Source organism: Apis mellifera, linkage group LG3 (genome assembly GCF_003254395.2).
Source record: "Apis mellifera strain DH4 linkage group LG3, Amel_HAv3.1, whole genome shotgun sequence".
NCBI classification, from domain to species: domain Eukaryota; kingdom Metazoa; phylum Arthropoda; class Insecta; order Hymenoptera; family Apidae; genus Apis; species Apis mellifera.
The window spans coordinates 13,183,200-13,207,010 of NC_037640.1; the positions used below are offsets into that span (position 1 = coordinate 13,183,200).

At 37.8% G+C, this 23,811-nt stretch overlaps 1 protein-coding gene across 1 annotated transcript in view; it reads right to left on the bottom strand.

Moving 5' to 3' along the window:
• LOC408725 (protein sickie) overlaps positions 1-23,811 on the bottom strand; it is a 130,335-nt gene that overhangs the window by 89,384 nt on the left and 17,140 nt on the right. The window contains exon 4 of the mRNA XM_026439652.1: positions 7,935-8,104. Within this exon, the coding sequence (XP_026295437.1) occupies positions 7,935-8,104 (170 nt within the window). The remainder of the gene's footprint in view (positions 1-7,934; positions 8,105-23,811) is intronic.

Genomic DNA, 23,811 nt, shown 5'->3' on the forward strand with positions numbered 1-23,811 from the left:
GTCGGGTCCAAGTTCTCATGCTACGACCGGATCTTCGCTTCGAAACGATCGAACGCTCCTCCTCCTCCTCCTCCTCCTCTTTGTTCGCGACGAGAGGCCGTCGAAAGGTTACACTTAATTATGACATTCGGGAAGGCACGTTTTACCAGCGGGAAGTGACTTTCCCTCGAGTGCTTGTATATATACGGGAGAGAATACATTAAAGTAATTGAGGAGTTTGTGTAAAAGTTGTTTGATGACATGCGTGTATATATATATATATAGTATGTGTGTGTATACATTGCCTATTTTCATTATATATAAATAAGAAATTTACACGGATAATACACGGATGAAATATTTAAAAATCTTTTTAAAACGTGTAAATCTTTTTGAAAATGTTTCGAATTTATTTTTTCTTTTTTATCGATGTCATAAACGAGTAATTGATTTTTAATCCGAATCATTATTTTACGCACGCGAAATAATTATCGATCGATCGATTTCGATTGTCGTAATTACGAAGTTAATTAAAAAACGTTCCATCCAATTTTCTGTAAATGGTTTTCAACGAAGAGAACAATTTGAAACCGTGATTAATCGAATTTCAATTGATCGAAATCCTAATTGAATTTCCACAATTATGGATTATATAAAATTGCGAGAAAAAGGAGTTACCGTCCGATGGTATATTCCCGTGTTGAAAAAATATGAAAGATATTACGTATATACGATACCGTTACTTAAATTTTACTCGGCTATTATTTTATTTTAATTACGATCCTCCTTAACGAGTTCTCGACGCGTGCGAAAATAGCAGTAATAATATCGAGCGATGGCATTTCCAGCATGGCTCAATCTCAATAGAGAACGAATCGATGGATCGAGAGCAATGGATATTGAAACGGCGGACGAATACAAAGGGAACGGTGATTTCACGATCGACGATCGATCTCTCAATGCGTCCAACTTGCGCACTTTGACCAGGCGATCGCTAACAGAAGCGAGAACGTACTCGAGAATCTATTTCTGCGACCATTCACATCGAAAACACCAACTCACACTCGTCTCTCTCTCGAATGTCTTTGAACTCGTTCGCTAAATAAAGAGAATTTTCGCTCGAAAGCGAACGAAGGGAAAGGGAGACGACGACAACGACCACGACGACGACGACGACGACGACAACGGCGTGGAGGACGAAACGAAGGGAGAAAATGATGGGACCCGCGTGAAATAATCGCACGAGTCGCGAATAATAAATCAAACGGGTCGACTCGGCGGGCGTAATACGTTGGAGAAGGAGGGAGGAAAGGGCAAGGGAGAAGGAAGGACAGAGAGAAAGAAAGAGAAAGTATCTCTTTAGAATCGCGACCGTGCTGCTGCCGCGCGGCGGCCACGTGCTTCGTGAATAACCGTCGCCCGTGCTCGACTTTTTCTCGTCCTTTTTTTCCCTTCCCTATCTTCTTCCTTCGCCTCTTCTTTCCTTTAACGCGCCACGCCATTACGTTTTTTCCCCCTCCTTTTGAACTATTTTTCGTATTTACGATATTTGTTAAATTTTTAAGAAAAATATACACAAGAAATAAATGGATTTCTTTGTAAAGTAAAATCCATAATTTATTTCACTTTAATCGACGTAACGTAATTTATCGCAATTATTATTATTATTATTATTACAAATCCTCTCGATTTGCTTCGTTTCTCGCAAAAAAAAAAAAAAAAATAATTTACTTACTTTTATCACGATCAGATTTGATTCGTTACACCAACTTACTTGTACATTATTCAACTATTCACTTCGAAGTACCGCGCACAATCACCGTTTCTCTCTCTCTCTCTCTCTCTCTCTCTCTCTCTCTCTCCTTTCTTTCGTTTCGAGAACCGTTACACTTTTATCCGTTTCGAAGACAGAACGTTCCATGCGTGCAAAAATATCAAGCATGAGGAAAATGACAGACAGAATTTGTACGATACCATTGTATCGTGTGTTATCTGGAGGGATGTTACGAAATAACGTACATGAAACTCGATCGAATCCGGGAGGACACGCGAAGCGAAGCAACGGAACAAAGGCGGCCATTTAATAGGAACATTTGATGCATTTCGAATCGCACGGAAATCGAGGCGATCCGCGCCTCGAGCGAAGTTTATTCGAAAGGCGTCGTCGTGCCAACGGACCGGTTCTCCCACGGGAACAGTCAAGTCCTTCGTTTACGACAGAATTTCGCAAAACGGATTTTTCTTATCTCTTTCTTCTTTTTTTCCCCCCTCGCGCATTTTCATTGTGCACTGAGCATCGACTCGCTTCATCTGGCAAAAATAATAATAATATATACACCGCTTGCCTATACCGCCACCTTTCGCTCTTTAAAAGGAAACTTCTGCTTTTCGTCAATCCGATAGGTGCCAGGTGCGTAGGATCCGGGGGCGTCGATAGACCCTGAAAAATTATTAGAGGCGTCCTCTTCCTGATACAACTTTTTTTCATCCCGAATTACAATCATTAAGTTTTATATTCGAAAAATATAAATATCGATTTATATTCGAAAGTATTCTTTTAACGTGAATTTTGGTATTATATTATTATTTGTATATTTCATATTCGCAAGCAATATCAGTTGCGTCGTGAGCATTATTATACGAATAGATAAGGAGGCATTATTGTTGATGTATGTAATTTATTGTGCGAGACAGTCATTTGTTACGAAAAAATATTTTTTTTGAAAAATTACACGAGATATTGGTTAAAAAATAAGTTTTTGAAAAAGTCACGTTTCAACTATCTTTTTACAAATCGTAGAAATTATTAATGCTATCTTCTATAATGTGGCCTTCTAAAGGAAGTAAAACGCATTAGGAAGAATCAACGTGGTAGTTAATACGATACCACATCCGTGCATAAAGAAAATTCTGAAAACTCGTTTAAGAAAGAAATAATAAACTTTCTTAATAGGAAGACACGTTACGTTTCCTATAAAAGTGGAATTTCGAGTTTAAAATTTTACTCGCGATTTATTAGAATGGAAAGATTCTATTCTATTCTATGTATCGAAAGAGCGAATTTCGGTCGGTAAAAATGTTCCGTCCGCCGAGGGAAAAAAGTGAGAAAGTTTTTTTGCACGGATGTATCGACAGCGGCGACTCTGCGTGACAGAATGTTCTCATCGAATCGCGTGTTCGCGTCGGAGGTTCGAGTGCAGAAGGTGTCGAGGTGCGACCTGTACTCAAGGCCTAACCGGTCTTCGGGGCCCCTTGGCGATGCCCAGTCGGAGCCACGAGGCGGGGGATCTGGTTTTGTAATTTTTTCCTTCTCAATATAGATCGTGACCGAGCACGTCTTATTCATTTCGCGTCCTGTAATTATACACGCTGTGCTATTCTCACTTTTGCACAGTTCATCGTCTAACCAAATCCAACTTATAAATATTCTCGATACTACGATAAATTTAAAAGCCTGTACTTTAATGTCGAAACCACAAGACAAAACATTACCAGGTTTCTGCGGTGCAAAGATCGTGAAATCCGGGAGAACTGCTGCTTCAAACAAACAACACGAAGTAGTCACCGTGAAAGTTCAATCCGCAAACTAGGATTCGATCTATATATATATATATATATATATATATATATAATCGAGAGTATAAGCATCGTGAATTAAATCGAAGCGAAACGACGAGTCGAGATATTCAGATGCGTTTGCGAACGTTTTGTTTCTCAACCGAAAAATCAATGGCGACCGCGTACAGCAAGGATTCGAAGATTTGCAAACGAAATAACCGGTTTTCACTTGGCCGAGAAGAAGGACGAGAAAAAAAAGGACGAGAAACTGAGATTGAATCGTGAACGATACCTGTGCGCTTCCGGTGAATTTGGCAAGCTGCGAGCTTTCCTGTTGGCCCCACCACTGCTTCCGCTGTTTCCCATTTTGCACCAATTTTGAGGTTAGCTACTCCGCGCGATCCGAAATAGTATCACACTTCTCGCGTGCACTGACACTTCTGACGGTCAAAAGTGTCCCGATGAATCAACCGGTAGACGCGTTCGCGTTGGTAAATAAACAAATAAATGAAACAACCTTCGGCAACGTTTCAACTTGTGTCGGAAAACGTGTATTCGTTCCTGTTGTTCCTCGTCAAATTCTCTCTGTCGCGTGTCTCGATTGATAGACACGGTAAAAAACGTGATTGGAACCACGGCTGTGATTCATCCGTTTCGTTGTTTCATATTGCTCGCGATGATACATTTATAGTTTTGATCTTTCGATATGTTTTATATATTGATGAAAAAACACGTGATTAATTTAAACATGAGAAGATTCCTTGAACCGTTATACCATTATAAAATGTACTTATAAACTGACGATGATATGATTCGTTTCCTGTATCGTATTGCAAATCCATTCGTTCCAACATTTTCACGTTACACCTCCATTTCCTGTAATTAGAAGCGTTCGTGCGAATCGATCATCACCGTGCACTCGATCGCTTATAAACGATTGTTGCGATTTTATTTGCATTTGTATTCTACAATTTCTTTCATTTCGTAAAATCTTTCTTCACAGTCAACGAATCACACAATAGATTATAACCTATAACTCGAATTTGTACGATAAAGCATCTTCACTGATTTACGAATATTTTTATCTTTCGATTTATCGAATCATTTATAAAACGAATATTGAAAATTTCATCGAAGAATAATCCAGAAAGTATCATCGTGAGTACAATCGTATATTCTATTGAAACTTTGTCAAAAAATATCATTTCTTCTCGATTATCCGTTACCAATCGATCATCGAATCGTTGATTTCGTCGTTTCGATCCAACCACGAGAATGAATGCGAGTGAATCTTGGCGCATAATAACGCAAGATTCTCGAAACGGATCGATTTTCGGATCGTTTTCGAAGAAAGCATATTTTTGATCTTTGTCTTTAGGAACCAGTTCTCGATTCGTATATTTCACGAGCAAAAACAGGAATTTTAAATTGTGATAAGTAATTGTCGAGAGCGAAGCCTTTCTCACTGCACTACACATCCACCGAGGAAACGATGCCTTATGGCGAGCTGTTCCACGGTCATACTATGGCCATGGTGTGTAGGCATCGTTGATGGCCCGTTTCAAACTGAGGCCCGCCGAGAGAGAACCATTCCTGTTCCCATAGCACGTGGCTTCTCTCTTTTGCTCTCTCCCTCCCTCGCTCCTGCCCCCACTATTCGCTCGTACAATCCCCATCGCTCCCTCTCTTTCTCTCTTCCTCTTCCAGACTCCCTTTCTCACTCCTTGTTACCTCAGACACACGCATACGCTCTTTCCTTTTTTCTCTTTCGAATCCCTATGTAGATGCGATATACCTTCCCTTTAACAGAGTCTCTGCTATACGTTTCATCTCGCAATATTCCTATCTATCCGTTTTTCCTTCGTTCGCGCACACCGCATTTCGCTACCCGCGCCCTCTGTTTCTCATACCGTCCCTTTCTCTCGCTCATCCTTCCACCATCTCTTTTCTTCTCGATATTAAACCCCAGATTCATCCCTTCTCGTCTGTTCGTGTTCACCCCCATAAAGTCCTGTTCGTTCTTTGCCCTCGAATCTCCCAATCCCAATTTACTCTCTTCGTTCTTCTCTTTCCGTCGTTTATCTATCCTTCTCCTTCTCCCACTCCCTTCTCATCACCGGTACGTTAGTACCTACTACCTCCGTCAATTTCCCCACCGCGCCAACCGACCAATGATATCGTTGGCCTTCCATAAGAGCCGGCCAATCTCTGACGAGCGTTTTCTATTGTGGATTTTTAAATCATTTTTATGCGTGCATACCTTCAGCACGTGCACGTACGAAGCATTGTACAGAGACGCAACAATACGTTCTGTGTGCGCCCGTATGAATCTCGTACTACGCAGAGAGAGAGTTTGGTGTGTATCTTCTACTTGTATATATATATATATATAAACGTGTGTACAAATCGTGTAAACGACACAACTTTCTACAGAGTGGTTCGAAAAATCTACTTAATTGGCAATTCAAACGTTATATACGATATAATGGATTCATGGAAGTTATTAATGGTAATTTAGTATATCTCTCGTGAAACAATTGAATACTGTTTACGTACATTGTACAAAGCTGGTTAAATTTTGTACGATTCGATCGATACAAATAAATATATTTGAAATTTGTTGAATTATCGTCTATCGTTTAAAATATTTTAATTATTTAATTTTTTAATGAATTATGAAATTTTTTTATCGAAACTACGCGTGCAAAATTTTTCTTGCACAAAGTTATTCGTATTCTTCATGGTGGTACGCATGACATGTTTTTCTATTTATTACAGTGCGTGAAATTGACATACGACACGAAGGTTAAAAGTCAATCGACTAGAATGCACGCGTATAAAGCTTCTTGAATGAATTGATATTTATCTTTTTAACTTGCTTTGTTCGTACGAGTTTAAAATGCGTACAAATAAACTATTATTGTGTTTCATAAAAACTTGCCCTTTTATTTTTTTTTTAGAAAATTACATATACATATATCACATATCAAATCCAGAACAGATATAATTCTTATTTAAAAATTTATTTAATAACAAAAATTTATCGATGATATATATTATAGTTAGAAAATATTGAAGAGTATTTTGAGGTTACCCGTTATATTCTCGCTATACGGACCAGAGCTATAATACACCCACGTTGCCTGAATTGTGTTGAAGAGGGAGTTTCGATGTGTACGTGCGCTTATATTGTGTGGCGAACGTAACGCAACGACCACGGTCTACACTCAGTCGTGGACATAATGGAGCATTGTTAATATGTTAATGCCGAGCGTTCCTAAAGGTTCCGACGGTTTATGTTTCTCCGTTCCACCGAAGAATCGTTACACGGTCCATTAGACGACGAACCTTGAATTCCACTCGTCACGAATTTCCCTACGGGATCCTTTTTCTATTTCACTCGTATCGTTATAATTTTTTTATTAATTTGTTTTAATAAAAAAAAAAAAGGCTCGTTAGGTTAGCTTTTGCAAAAAATTCTTTCTCGTTAAAATTGTTCCCGATTAACTTATTAAATTCGTCGTTTTAATCCGAATATAATTCTGAAAAATTTATATTGTCGTGTATACGTAAGTATATAACGAAGATTAATATCGACTCGTTCGTTTTGCAAAAAGCACGACTTCCACGAAACTCTGTCGTGTAGGTTTAAAAATAACGACCTTGACAGTCGCGGCTTACGGGAAATGCGGATTAAGAAAAACGCCAAGTCAGTGGGACTCCTTAGCGTTCACGAGAGTAATTAATCGTGGACACCGTGCAGGAGTAATTAAAATATATTTGAAGTTTCAGCTCGCGGTTACCTTCCATGGATAATTCACGTATATAGCGCAATTCAGTCGTTTAGTTGTGTGAACTCGTATAATTAACACGAACGTTAATGAGCACGTCGTCGGATCGTTCGTGGATTCGAACAAACGAAGAATTAAATTTAAATAAAAATTTTATGATAATAACTTTTGATAATTTAGTTGAAGCTCAGACTTTTAATCATTATGATGCACGATTGATAATATTGCTTGTTATTGAATAAATATTAAACGATATCGTAACACGAGATTTTTTTCTTCAATGCAAATTTTTTTTTATGCAATATTTATGCAAAACGAATATTCGAGTACTAAAATTATTAAATTGTTTGCAATTTTTACGCAAGTTTTTCTAAATTGGATGTTTTTTACATATAATAAATATTTTATCTTTAAAAAAATGAAGCATTGTTTTCTTTTTATTTAATAATGCAATTTGTGATAAAATTTATCCTCCATCGATATAATATAAAAATTATCCGCTGTTGATACAGACAATCTAACTTACCGACGGTAGTTGTTCGACTTTGCTCTGGAGCTTTTCGCATTATCAATCGTCGATAAGAAGAAACCTGTATTCGGACTTACCTAGGCATGTCTTGAAGTTGTTTGGCTCTCTGCTTGTATCGTGAGAGGGCGAAAAGTAGGGCGAGGACCGGCCAGAGGGTTGATCCTGCAGCCAATTCGCTAGGATTCACGGAGCCCACGTCCGCCCCAAGAGCTCGGAGCGCTCCTACGCACAGGCTCACGTTCTCGACCTGCGCAACACACGTAAAACCTCGTCATCGATCACGGTATGAACCGATGTATACGCGTTGTGTATACGTACTAAAGGGAATCGATCGAAAATTTTCTTTTTTTTTTTCTACTTTCGACCGATCTCCTCAAGTATATGTGCCTAACGAGTCAATGACTCGAATTAAAAATACCTTGCACAACGCGCGCTTTCAAATTAATCTTCACATTTCCGTATATCTACTATTAATTTTGACGAGTAACGAAGATGAATATCGAACGTAGAATTCAAAAGTTCTTCGATGAAATGGAAATCTATTTATCCCTTTTCATTCCATCTTTAATTGGATTTACAATCATCAGAGATAAAGAGAACGATTTATTACGATCGACGCGACAAGTCACGATGAAAAAGCAAACCTTAACGATACAAATCAAACGAAAATAGAGGTCTCTGGTATCACGGTTGCCTGTACTCGTTTGAATTATCCAAGACACGATGGACATATCGAGGTGACTGGTGCATATCGGCATACATAGTTTCGAGGGTAGAGCAACGCGAGGAAGGTACGGGAGCGTAGTGTAGGTGTACACAAAGGACGCGGCCATACGGTGTACATATACGACACAACATTCTGCGAAACGTGACCGCCGTGACCATGGCTACCTTGTGCTAGCACGCGTGCCGGCCTGCCTCTTTTGTTTCCATTGTTCTTAAGAGCCACGGCGGCTCCGGCTTTTACCCAGAAAACAAACCGTGCTGTACTGCACACGCTGCACACGGGGTGGTGGTGAGAGGTATACGGTAGAGAGAGAGATGACTCATCCGACAATACCCTGGGTGCCCACGCGTAGGTAACAACTAGATTGCCTCTGTGTTCGTTCGTTCCAGCTATATGCAACCCGGGATGGGGGTGCCAGTGGACGGCCAAAGAAGAAATGGATCGGAGGAAAACCGTGAAAAACGTCGCATCGACACGCGATATTATTCCAATTTTATTATTACGACAAACGCGTAACTATTCACATTTTTCATTTGCAAGTAAAAAAACAAATTCTGACAAACAATTTACAATATTTAGTACGAAATTGAGAAAGATACGATATATATTATGGTTGAAAGCGATGATTACGATTCATTGATCGTAACGTAAACGTTAGGCGAGGATGCTGAGCAAGCAGTTGAAACCCGTTTCGAGGCAACGCGCGTTCCTGAAACTCTCTTATCAGAGTCCATTAACGACCAAGCTTTCAAACGAAATCTCGGTTGAGAATAAGACGCAACGCGATAAAAGGGGAGGGCGATTGCGAGCTTTTGTCAAAGTTGACGCAAAACCTTTGTGAAAACGCGATACGAGTGCGGGGCACGGTGCAACGCTCTCGTGCGGCAGCATTCACAGGTTATCCACACACGAGATGACAGCCGTAAATGGCGATGGCGCTTTTTAACGCGCTCCTCCCTCCCTCGCCCCGCGCCTCCACTCCACGCCGCCGCGACCAACGTGCACTTACTACGCGAAAAAAGAAGATCTCGCTCTTAAGGGAGACATCGCGCTTCCTAATAAAGGGCTCAAGATCCATCCAACAGGTTGTTCTATTCTCGACAAACGTTCTTCTCGTACATTTCATCCGAATTCATCCGGTTCTCCGTATATCCCTCTCATCTTTTTTTTTTTTCACGTGTATTTATTCCATCATCCTTCAATCTTACATGTGTGAATGTGATTAAAATATTGCACATATATATATATATATATATATATGGTTTCTACGATATTATACGAGAATCGAGTTGCGACATCGTTGAACGAGTGAACGAGGTCGAGTGAAAATTCCCATCGAATCACGAGTGGTATCCAATTAACCGAATCGAGGATCGGTTAGATCCGATCAACAGATCGAAGAAGAGGGTACGTGTCCTGCCTCGAATCCTGCCAACGCGCGCCGTACGTCGAATCAGGTTTGTAATTCAGGAATCGTGGCGGCGCGGCGGGCGGGCGGGCGGTAGGGCGGCGGAGGGGGGGAGGGGGGAGAGTGGGAGGGGTGGGGGGAGGAGGAACAGAGTCAGGAGAGCCAAAGATGGCAAGAGATGCCTACTTATGGTAACGTCCTCGCCTCTCCGCCGCGCAATAAGGAAACGAAAAAAGGAGAAGCGTAAGAAGCGTCGCTCGTACCCTGCGCCTTCCCTCAACTTTCAATTTCATGCGTATCACCCGTGCGCAGTCGATTCCTCGTCATATACCTCCTCCACCCTTTCTAACACAATTTCCTCTCGTTTTTCGAGATATATCTATTTTATTAAATTGGAATAATATTTTAATATTATTTTAATTATTAAATTTTATTATGTTCGTTTTAAAAAATTCGAAAGAATATTTTTATCAATTCTTTCCTAGTGTGGCAATAATTAATTTGTATGTGTATGTTTTTGTTTATTAAATTTTATTATTTTTCATATTTTTATTATTCTTTTATATTATATATTTATATAATATAATATTTATATAATATAATATTTTATATTATATATTTATATTCTTTTATTCTTATATTTTTATTCTTTTTAAAAAATTCGTTAGAATTAACATCTTCAAAAATATCAAATATTTTTATCAATTCTCTTCTATTTAATACAATAATTAATTTTTTACATACGTTTTTGTTTATTAAATTTTATTATTTTTCAAAAAATTCGAAAGAATATTTTTATCAATTCTCTCCTAGTGTGACAATAATTAATTTGTATGTGTACGTTTTTTGTTTATTAAATTTTATTATTTTTCATATTTTTATTCTTTTTAAAAAATTCGTTAGAATTAACATTTTCAAAAATGTCGAATATTTTTATCAATTCTCTCCTAGTGTAACAATAGTTAATTTTTTATGTCTATTTTTGTTTATTAAATTTTATTATTTTTCAAAAAATTCGAAAGAATATTTTTATCAATTCTCTCCTAGTGTGACAATAATTAATTTGTATGTGTACGTTTTTGTTTATTAAATTTTATTATTTTTCATATTTTTATTATTCATATTTTTATTCTTTTTAAAAAATTTGTTAGAATTAACATTTTCAAAAATATCGAATATTTTTATCAATTCTCTTTTAATGTGACAATAGTTAATTTATACCTACGTTTTTGTTTATTAAATTTTATTATTTTTCAAAAAATTCGAAAAAATATTTTTATCAATTCTCTCCTAGTGTGACAATAATTAATTTGTATGTGTACGTTTTTGTTTATTAAATTTTATTATTTTTCAAAAAATTCGAAAGAATATTTTTCAATTCTCTCCTAGTGTGACAATAATTAATTTATATGTATATGTTTTTGTTTATTAAATTTTATTATTTTTCATATATTTTTATTCATTTTAAAAAATTAACATTTTCAAAAATATCGAATATTTTTATCAATTCTCTCCTATTTAATACAATAGTTAATTTTTTACATACGTTTTTGTTTATTAAATTTTATTATTTTTCATATATTTTTATTCATTTTAAAAAATTCGTTAGAATTAACATCTTCAAAAATATCGAATATTTTCATCAATTCTCTCCTTATAATTTTTTGTTTATTAAATTTTATCATATTTATTTTAATCAACACGTTCAAAGACGTTCCTGGTTTAATTCGATGCAATTTTATTAAGTCAAATGAGATCTCGGTATCCGATGAAAAAAATACGTTTTCGTTATATATATCGTCTCAAGTATGGGTTTAACGGCACACCCTGGGTGCGTGAGTGTCGCGCGAGTATACGAAGACAAAAGTCGGAGGAGTTGATTGCGCAAGAAAGCGAGGAGGAAGATCTGATATCCGACGTGAACCGGTGTCGTCGACAGTGGATGCCGCTTCGGAAATCGAATCTCGTAGAGAGACCATTTCATTTTTTCCCTCCCTCCTTTCCCCTCCTCCCTCCTCCCCCCTCCCCGTTCCTTTTTTCGTCGAGCGCGCGTCTCACGGAGGACGCGAGTGGAATAAAGATGTCCTCCGCGTAACGATAAATGCTGCCACGCTCGCGCAAGAAGGAGAATCGAACGCGGATGATGAGCACGGTTAAAAAACGGTTCGCACGGGTAGATCACTTTCCACTTTCGATCGATACCGCGTTCCCACGATCGCTCTCACTCAACTAGGACGATCCACGATTCCACGAAAATTCCATCAAAATTATTAATTGTTAACAAAGGAGGAGGATTGATGGATGAAAAAGAAATTTGATGGATAAATTCAAATTCAATAAACAAGTTTTGACAAGGATATTTTTGTTAACGTAAGAGATGAAATAAGTGGTCATGTGTAACTATATTAATTTTGGGAATTTTTAATTAGATTCAGAGAAATAAAGAATTAATAAAATTGAGAAAATTACGTAACTTTAATTGATCGATGTGTAAAGATTTCGAGTATTAAAAGTATATTTTGAATTAAAATATTAAAAAATAATAGAATTGATAAAGTTCATGGACGAATAATTAATCTAATTCAATAATTATCATAGAATTTATTTAAAAAAATTTATTTAAATTTAAAGGAATTAGATGTCTTAAAAATTGTAAGAGAATTTTTATAAATTAAACAAATTAAAAATCTAAGTCACGATATTAATTAATTATTTAACGATAAATGTCTCGTTAATGTAAAAACACATGTAATAATTTAAAAGTAAAATTCGCGATCGAATTGATTAAAATATTCTTGGTAAAATGGGAACAAAATTTTTCACGTTTTAAAAAATAATTAAACGATAACACATTCCGTAACACGCGTCGTTTAAGATGAAAAGTGCAAAGGTCGGGTTTTTTTTGCACGGTCCGTGCACAGGCAACATTTTCAATTTGGCGTCCGGAGCAGAGAGAAAGATTTCAACAGATATTGAACAGGCGCCGACAAGGCGTTTAATGCCTTCGGCCGATCTCTCTTCTCGTGATATTGCCTAAAGGTACACGTCACTTTCGAGGTCTCCTCCGTTCCGGATCGGATCACTATTACTTGATTATTACCTATCTAACCCGCTCCTAATTTTTTTCATCCTCTTCCCATCCTTCAAACTTATATATATGTATTGAATTATTCGGAAAGCAATTTTTCACACGAGTGTCGCTAATCGAACATTTATCCAATCAACTTCGTTCTAAACCGTACTCTTCAGAAAATAATTTTGTTTCTTCACACGAGTGTCGCTAGTCAAACATCTAGCCAATCAACTTCGTTCTAAACCGTGATGTTCAGAAAATAATTCATTTTTCGCACAAGTGTCGCTAGTCGAACGTTTATCCAATCAACTTCGTTCTAAACCGTGGTGTTCAGAAAGTAATTTCATTTCTTCACATGAGTGTCACTAGTTGACCAATCAACTTTGTTCTAAACCGTGATGTTCAGAGAGTAATTTCATTTCTTCACACGAGTGTCGCTAGTCAAACATCTAGCCAATCAACTTCGTTCTAAACCGTGATGTTCAGAAAGTAATTCATTTTTCGCACGAGTGTCGCTAGTCGAACGTTTATCCAGCCAACTTCGTTCTAAACGTTGTTCAGAAAATAATTTCATTTCTTCACATGAATGTCACTAGTCGACCGTTTATTCAGCCAACTTCGTTCTAAACCGTCTTGATATCGTATATTTTGTGAGTTGGTATTTCATGGTTTATTTGTAAGAAAAATTCGTTCGATTCTGTGCGGTACGTTTTTCGTGTGTGATAACAAAGATGAAAGACCGAAAGAAGCATTTTTGATATATTTTATTTTTTTATTACCGAAAAGGCAAGAAAAAAGTTATGTAAAGTTTAGTGGTTTTCAAAATATCGATAATTTTGACGTTCAAGATGCGCCATGTTCTATCGAAGACTAAATAAATGCGCCGATCGAAGCAAACCGACGAACAACAACTCGAAAAATTGCTACGATTGATTTTATTAATTAAATTTATCGAATTCGATTGTTTATTATCACACGAAACGACTCGATTTCGTTTCGAAGCTCGAAAAAATAAAAATACTTTTCGAACAACCCAATATACAGCATCTCGTATAGTATGGTAGATTTTCTACGTGTACGTGTTGCGTTAAAATTGCGATCTTTTGTGTTTTATTAGGTGTAACGACATCGCCGATCCTTAAGTGTTAACACAATGAACGGCCGGATTCACAGTGTAGCTCGGTTAACGCGATTAAATCGTGCGACGAATCGTTGTGAACGAGAAAACGTCTGGCGAAATGAAATAGAGCTACTCTTAACGTAATTCAACGATACGACGATGGCCTCTTGCCTCTTGTACGAGACAAGTATACTCTCCACGCCTCTATACGATTGATCACATTTACGTTATACGGTATATAGCTCTATTGTTCGAGACACGTATATCAAAGATTTCTCTTTCTCTATATACAAGTAATATCGTTGTATCGAGGCGTAACGAAGAAGTACGTTTTGGCAAAAAAATTGAGCGAAGGAAGAAGCCATAAGCCACCACGATTAACCATACCACCGATTTTTTGTCGCGAAGGCTCGAGATTCGTTCTTAGAAAGAATAATCAACAAAATTTCTTCGAATTTCGGGCACGCATAAATATTCTCCTCGATTCGCTTTAATATCTATTCTTCTTTCGTATTCCTTCCGAAACGATCTAAAAATTTTATAAAATCCGAATACGACTAATCCCTCGTCCTTTATTTCTCTCCATAAATGGGAGATAAAGTCGGGAGGGACGCGTACCCTTGATCTCGTGGTTCCCCGTGGCAGAAGAGAAGAGGAAGAAGAGGCCGATAGACCGATTATTTTTAGAGATGGCTCGTGCCTTCGGGACTTTCCTCGGTGTTAAACAGTCATCGCATTTATCTGTCGGATATAGACTGGCTTTTCTTGTCACGGGCCATCTGCTTTTTCAGATCGCTCTCTTATCACATACACAGACCTTGTGTTTCATAATCATCGTGAGAGTAGGAAGTGGAAAAACGGGAAAACAACAGCCCGGTCCCTCCTCCCTCCCCTCCCCCTCCCTTTCCAAAATACCAAACCCCTTCGATTCAGTTAAAAATCGTGGTTTTCGCGTACGATTTTCGTTCGAAATATTTCAGTTCGAGATATTTGTTGCCGAAATTTTTTGAAATTCGATCGAGCGGAGGGCGACGTTGCCGGTAATTACGGTTGGGACGATACTCGTTCCGCCGAGTTAGCAACGAATTGGAATTCAGGTTGAGTCTTCTCGAAGTCTCTGCCAGGCGATTTCACGCGAGTTGCATTCGAGGGGATTTTCTAGCGAGCCTAACCTATTTAACGACGTTCGTCGTCGTCTCGGTCTGAACATTTTTAACGTTTGCAATTTAACGAGACTTACCGAGTAAGTCTTTTCCAATTTATTATTATTATTGTTAATAATATATATATATATTTTTTACTGTATATATGTATTTTAGTTACGCAAAAGTAGAAGAACAACAACAACGGTGCGGTTGTTTACCTCGTTCCTCGTTTTTTTACAGTTTCCAACGATTTCAACGATTGTATTTCAACGATTATGATGACGCGTTACGCGAGAGCAGGCTTGCGAAACTCGCGGCCGGGCATCGAATTTCTTGCAGATAATTTTTTTCCCCGAGGCGATTATAACCGCAGGTGTCACTGTCATACGCTTGCCACGGTTTGCTACCTCTGTCTTCGTTTGCGCGCCTCGAACGTTGCGCGGCTGCTAATCGTAATTTCGTTTCGAAGAAGAAACGTTTATACATTTTTCCTTCGACGAAGCGTTCGATATTCGTATCGATCCAATTCGGTCGGCGAATCGATTATCCACGAGAAGAATATCTTCGATATTCAATAATATTATCTACGCGTGGTTCGAATAATAAGAGCCAACGAAATTATTTTTTTTTTATATATGGGGATTTAATTTTTACGATACTGCTTTTTTATTTGTTATTTCTTTAAAAATTCGTATGCAACATAAAAATATGTAAATATATAAATATTTGTGAATTATAATATAAATATATAAATGTTTGTGAATTCTTAAGTAAGTCTCTGCGTGCAGATAATTTGGAGAGCGTTTCGAATTTGACGAACGTAATTCTGTAAATTCGATCTTGAGAATTGAAAATGATATTCTAAGGAAGAAGGATGTTAAGAATTAATTTTAATATAGTTTTGCAAAGTTTTGAAGAATCAAATAATAAACAAATAATAATAATAAAAAAAAGTAAAAAGTTTATATTTCTCGTGCATTCGACTTTTATCGTGTGGTAAAAAATCATCGACAAATCATTGCACGAATTAAATTTAATTTACAAAAAAAAAAAAAAAAAAATAACAATTTAAAGATGAGAAAATGTGACCGATCAGTTATCGATTAATTTTCTCTATCTGCTTACATTTCGTTTAATTTTTTAAATAAAAATTATATAATTAAAAATTATATTATAATTATATTATATTATATTATAAATTATATTATATAATTTTTTAAAAAGAGGACTTAAAATTTTAATGTATGGCTGTTACATATTTTTTTATATTTTTTGAAAATGAAATTTTGTCCAGTTATATATATACATTTATTCGAACCATTGCGTGCGAGAATCCACGGAATGTGCATAACGGTGATCTGCGTAATCTGCGCGAAAAATGGGTGAAAAAAAACAGCGAGCGAGCGAGCGAGCGAGCGAGAGAGAGATAGAGAGAGATAGAGAGAGAGGAGAAATATCGAGCGGCGGTTAATAATCGCCTTGGGCTCGGTCGGGGCCCCTCTGTGAACAGCTCGCGTTACTTTATCGAGTTTTACTTCGGACGAGGCAGCGCGAATGCTTAGGCGAATTCGATTCACCTTGGGTCGAAGATACGAGAGAAAAGATCGCGGAGAGAAACCTTGCGGATATACGAAGCGTTCCACCACTCGCTTCTCGGAAGTGGATTGCAAAATCATCGAACTCCGCCCGTGTATTTTATACATTTTGTATAAGCTTCTCTAAGATATAATGTTTTTTTATTTCCGAATTGGACATAAACGTTGCTTTTATTTTTACGGTCTTTATATCGAAATTTTCTCTTTATATTTATTTATTTTTCGATGAACGAACGGGATATGCAGAAATCGGGACGGGACGGATCAACGAAGTTGTAATTATTCGTTGGTCAAACGCGGTTCGCACGGATCGTTGGACGCGATGTTGCCGCACGCATACGCCGAAACCGCTCGATTCCTGCCAGATACGCAAACTCACCCGTAAGCGGCCGTGCGATTGTTCGCGCAACGGAATTACGCAATTGGCCGTTGAATCATATCGAAATGCGTTCCTCGCGGATTAAACTTTCACATTTCCATTGACGAAAAACGCCTTTTCAGATATATTTCTGCGTTTAAATTTTCTAGGGAGGGGAAAAAAATTCCTCTTTCGTTTTTGATTTTAAATTTTGCTCCGATGGTAATATCACCCAAGCCCTGCGCGCCATTGTAATAACGATTGAAAATATCATGTTAATTACAACACTTTTCAACTTGGGAATCAATGTTGATTAAAAATTTCTTTCATAAATATCGTATTGTTATACACAATTATATTATCGCGTACATAATTTTATACGATCGTAATTTCGCGTAGGAATCCCAACGAGACAATGAATTTTCTTAGTTGACGCAATTCTTCTTACTTGACTTTCACTTCAATTTTCAAACATAATACGCGAGTGTATGGCAGCGTATCTGAGAAGAGCTATAAAAGTGTCCTTTTATTATCCTTTCTTTCTCTCTCTCTCTCTCTCTCGCTCGTTCGCTCGCTCGCTCGCTCGCTCGCCAGCGATAAAGAATTATTATTGATTCCACGAATTTGTCTCCTTAATGGCTCGTATTAAGAACCTTTACGAACTGGCTTACCGACGGAGAAATTTTTTTTCTCTCTTTCTCTTTCTCTCGCGTTTCTCGTGTGAATTTCATCGCGCGCCCAATAAAATTGCGAAAAAAGTTGCGAAGGAGAGAGAGAAAGAGAGAGAGAGAGGGAAGAAAGGAAGGACGAGGAGTATAACGGGATCGAAAATGGGCAGATGCATATGCAACGTGGTGCGAACGATTATACGGAATCTCGATTGATTGGCTGGATCGTTAAGAGCGACGAATACACTGTTATATCGTACGAATAATAACGTGTCCGAGCTAACGTTATTTTACGTATATAACGTGCGCGTGCGACAGGGTTGGACATTAAAAATTGAAAGAAATAAGTAATTAAAAATTTCGAATAAAGTTAGTTCGAGTGATTAAAATGCTTGAACAACTGCATTTACAATTATTACAGTCGATCCGTCGATAAGTTATCCAAGTAACTTTAAATTTTAATCCATCGATGTTGGACAGATTTATATTATGATGAATTATCATTCGATGATCATTCGAAGAAAATCACTTTTTAATAATAATAATATATTAATTTTCACGAAATTTTTTCCTACTCACAGACAAGGATAATTTAACCAGAATCGGGTGACTAGTGGAAAATCTAAAAGTAACTAGTTAAATGTCTCTAGAATAAAGTTACTTTATTTATCAAACCGAATAATACGTTTATTCGTAACCACTTCTCTTACAAATTATATCCGATTATTATTTGATAAATTATCGAGCCAACTTTATTCCTAACTTCAACTATTAAATTTCGCTGACTGGCGTTATATTAACGCTTCGGGCCATTTAAGAACACCGCCATCCCTTGTCGAAGATTCGTTTTAAGTACCGAACGGTGTTAGAGATCGTAACTTACTCGCTTTATTACGTCCCGCGTAACCGAAGATAAGCGCATGCGCGAAAGAGAGAGAGAGACAGAAAGAAAGAGAGAAAGAAAGAAAGAAAGAAGCTGCCGTTAAATATCCCATTTTCGAAGAATTCCAAGTCAACAGATCGTTTCGAGCGAACGTTGTCGAAATACGACGAGTGATTATCAACGGATGAGGCACACAGGTAGAGGTGTGAAACACATCGTCGTTTTATCCCGCTTTCAGTTTTTCACGTTTAAAACGCTTCGTGCGCGTTCGACGCTGGAGGAGTGGGGGGACAAAGCGTGTATCGCTTCTCTCTCTCTCTCTCCTCTTCTTTCTCGCTCTCTCTCCTCCCCACCCTTTCTCCCGTTCGCGTTTTCCCGTCGCACAAGGGTTCGCAGCAGCCTTTCTTCCTCATTCGTCAACGACGTCACCGCATTTTTCCTACCACGCTTTCAACGCGTGTCAACAACAATGCGCGTAAAAAGCACGCGCGCGAGCATTGTTACCTCGCGACACCGAGTTTTCTTCTCTCTCTTTTTTCTTTTTTTTTTTTTTACAATATCATCAAGGCTGCTCAACTCTACGTACGTTACGCAGATATCCTGCACCAAGCACCCTATTGTCTCCCCTCCCCCTTTTTCCTCGAAATCTTATTAGTTCTCGTTCCACTTTTTAACGAGGTTCCACGCTTCGTTATTAATTTATTTATACTTTTGTTATTAATATTATTTATACTTATATATATAATATTATTATATAATATTATATATTAATATATTAACGAGGTTCCACGCTTCGTTATTAATTTATTTATACTTTTGTTATTAATATTTATATAATAATTATATTTTATATAATAATTTGTTATTAATATTATTTATACTTATATATATAATATTATTATATAATATTATATATTAATATATTAACGAGGTTCCACGCTTCGTTATTAATTTATTTATACTTTTGTTATTAATATTATTTATACTTATATATATAATATTATTATATAATATTATATATATAATATATTAATATATAATATATATATATATATAATATTATTATATAATATTATATATTAATATATTATACTTATATTAATAATAATTATAATAATAATTATATTAATAATTATTTATACTTATTTTGTTTACTCGAAGAAGCTAATCGCGAGAAATTTTTCAAGAAACGCACGATTTATGATAATATTCTCATCAATTCGAGATCTTAAGAATTTTGAAAAAAAATTTTCGTAAAAAAAAAAAAAAAAAATAATCATTTCCACGTTGTTAACTCGCGCGATATTGAAGCGATATTTCAACGGGATAGCGGTAATTCTCGTACGATGTATATATATATATATTTTTTTTTCCAGGTTTCGGGAGTAGTAACGAGCGCAAACAATATAATATATAACACAGGTGGAAGGACAGGGCGGCGCGAACACCGTGTACATACCGTGTTAACGAGATAGTAATTCGTTGGTAACACGAACGCGGCGGTTGTTTCTCGTTGAAAACGCGCAGGGAGGGGGTAGAGAGAGAGAGAGAGAGAGAGAGAGAGAGAGAGAGAGAGGGAGGATTCGGCGATCATGCATCGGTGCACGCGGCCGCTGCAATTCCGCGTACGTGCACACGTGTGTAAAATACCGGGAGTCGATGAGCCATGAGTCTGACTAATTGCGCTCGTTTCTGCCCACGAACTCGCGAAAAAATTTGCGACCGACCTAGCCAACAAATTTCAATGAAATTGCGCCTGTATATCCCGACCCAGGAATGAAAACGCGAGGAAATAACGTTTAACCTTCCCCCACCTCCTCTCCCCTCCCTCCCTTTTGTCTCCCCTCCCCACCGAATTCGTTAAATTTCGATTCATTTTTCACGCTCTCTTTAGTTCTATTTCTTCTTCTATTCGTCTCATCATCGGAGGAAATTTCGATGCGCGTCGTATATATTTTTCCACCTCCACGGAATTCCTTTTCGTTCGAACACAACGGACACAAACCGAATACGTTTACATGCACGGTAGTTATCGCACGTAAATCTTCTCCCCGAGGAAGAAGAAAGCATTCACACGCGAAACGACGAGAAGTTCGCATCTTTCCTTTTAAAAAAATCCGTCTCATTGTACTCGCACAATATCGTGAAATCGTAAGGAAATGGTCGTATGAAAAATTTTTGTATCGTATTCGAGGGGTTTATGCACATACGCGATACAATGGAATCGTTTCGAGAGAGCTGATCTAAATGAACGTGACCGTTTTTCAGAGAGAGAGAGAGAGCTCGAAACGCGCTGTGTTCGCTCTTTCTCTCTCTCTCTCTGACTCTGTCTCTGTCTCCCTCTGTCGAGGAATACCGGAAGCGGTGGAATCCGTTTGAATCGGGCGACCGGGATCCCCGAAGGCCGTTCCTTCTTGCAACGAAAGAAAAAAAAAAAAAAGAAGCAAGACCGCAAGACCTAACCGAGTAAAAGTTCATTCATCGATATTTCCTTTTTTTCATTCTCGCATTCCACTCTTTTCCAACGATACGTTTAACCATGTTGTTATCTCTCCCCCCCTCCCCCCTCCCTCTTCCCCCGATGTAAAACGTTGATGATATTCACGTTTCGATGATATTTCGATAAAGGAAAGAAGAGAAGAGAAAAGATAAATTCTTGTATGCAGCGGCTCGGTTAAATCCTCGGAACGACGGAAGTAGGATCACTTACGTAAGGTCATACAAGTGCGACAGGTATGCGAGTCCTTCGAGGAGCATGAACACGCATATTAACGTGCACACGGACGGGAACGGCCTCCGCGGCACACTCGGTGTGGTTATGTAATTTATTTTACGTTCATTTTAAGAGGCGGCTCGAAACGACGAGATACGAGAAGACGTCGATTTCTTCATCGACCGTGTGTTTACCATCGTTTCCAGTTCTAATCTAGAAAGAAAAAAAAAAAAAATCGTAGCAATAACTTTCGCGAAATATCGGAGAGATATATCCGTTTTATCCGTCCGAGACGTTGAACTTGGAAGAAGAAATGGGAGAAGAAAATTTTCGAGATTAAGAAATATCTATCGAAAAGAATAAATTGGAAGAGCGAGTTTTCGCGATACGTATGATTTTCCTTCTCGAGCTCTCTCGGATCGCATCATAGAGATTTAAATTGAAATTACAGTCTCGACGACGCTAATTATTTCTATCACGAGCGGGATTAAAATCGTACGAGCGGAGCAGTTGCGCACGAGTTTGTTGACGGCCGGGCCCCGTTGCCGGATCTAAGGTCGAACGAGACAAAAACAGTAAACTTCGTTAGACTTTAAACATCGCGTTTATCGCGGTCGATTCGCAGTTCGTTCGCACGGTGGCGTTACGCTACGGCGTTTCAACGTCGCATCGTGGAACGGTCTCGGCCGAGAGAGAAATAAAACTCGTCCCTCCCGAAATTCAAATAAACTTTACCTTTTATCGTGGGAGGAGGGATCGTAAATACATTTGTTGTTATACACTGCTCGATTCGCGCGTGTCGAAACTTTTTCTTCTTCCCATTATCCATCGTTTATCCATCGTACACAGCAACACGCATTTACCAAGCCCCAAGTATCAAAGTCTATTTCGGTCAGCATCGGTAAGCATTGTTGAATCACCGTTGTTGTATAACACTCGCGAATGAGGAAAAAAAAGTGTTCGAGAATTTAATAATTCCCTCTCCCGTCAAAACAATCCGGGGGGAAAAATAAAAATGGAAAATCGTCTCGAATTAATAAAGAAGAATATCGAAAGCTACGAGCGTCGTGCGAGAATGAATAAATTTGGTTCCAACGAGCGAATCTCGTTAAAGAGTAGCCACGAAGGGCATTTATCGTCACAGTGGTCGTGACCAATTCATTGTCGCTTCACCGAGAGAGCGAAAATATCGCTTCGACCGGCCATGCCTATTTATAAACCTTCTTAAGGAGATTCTCGGACGTTTTCCTTCCCTCTCTCTCTCTCTCCCTCTCTCTCTCTCTCTCTCCTCTTTCGCAGCAATAACCTCTCTTTGTTCCGGGACACTGAAACCGTGGACCCTTAAACGAGAGTTCCTCTCGCGGAGAGATCGAACAGAGAGGTGTCTCCGATCCTCGCCTCTCCTCGCGAGAAAAACGGGACGATTGATCGGACGGGTATCGTTTTCAAAGTATCCTTTACACCCTCGCCATCGAATCTTTCGCTTCCTCCGATTATTATTATAATTATATTATAATTATATAATTATATTATTATATTAAATTATTAAATATTATTATATTTTTATAATTATATATTTATATATTTATATATTAATTATATATTTTTATCGCCGATTTTAACTCTCGCGTCTCTCTTTTTCGATTCTCTCTCCAAAATTCGATTCGATCACTTTTCCAAAATTTAATTCTTTCACGCAAAATTTCGTCGATTCACACGAATTATTAACGCTAGGATCCTTTTTTTTTTTTTCCTTATTCGATGTACTCGCCTCTAGATTCTACTCCTCTTCCGTTGATTCTTCATCGAGATTTCGATGGAAATAGAAATTTCTGGTTTCTGGACCTCTGACATGGTCTGGTTGCTGGCGCGAAAATACTCGTAATACTCGGGGAAACTGTTGCAGCATCCGTAGTTAACAGACCACCGGTCGACGATAGACGAGTTACAACGAGAATTTAGGGTAGCTAAATTTCCACCTTTCTTATAATCCTTTCTTATGATCAATTCAATTTTTTAACAACATTTAAAAAAAAAAGAAAAAAAAAGAAACACTTTAAATCGAAACACACTTTTCGAACACACTTTCACTTTCGCGATGATTTGTGAAACGAAAAGAAAAAAAAAAAAAAAAAAAAAGAAATTAAAAGAAAAGGATTCCGTGTCGTTTCTCGATCGATATCGCGTGGCTTTTTCGGCCGCTGCGCAGCGAAGCGTGGAGAGCGCGATCGGCACAGCATCCACGCTACCGGATCACTCGTGAG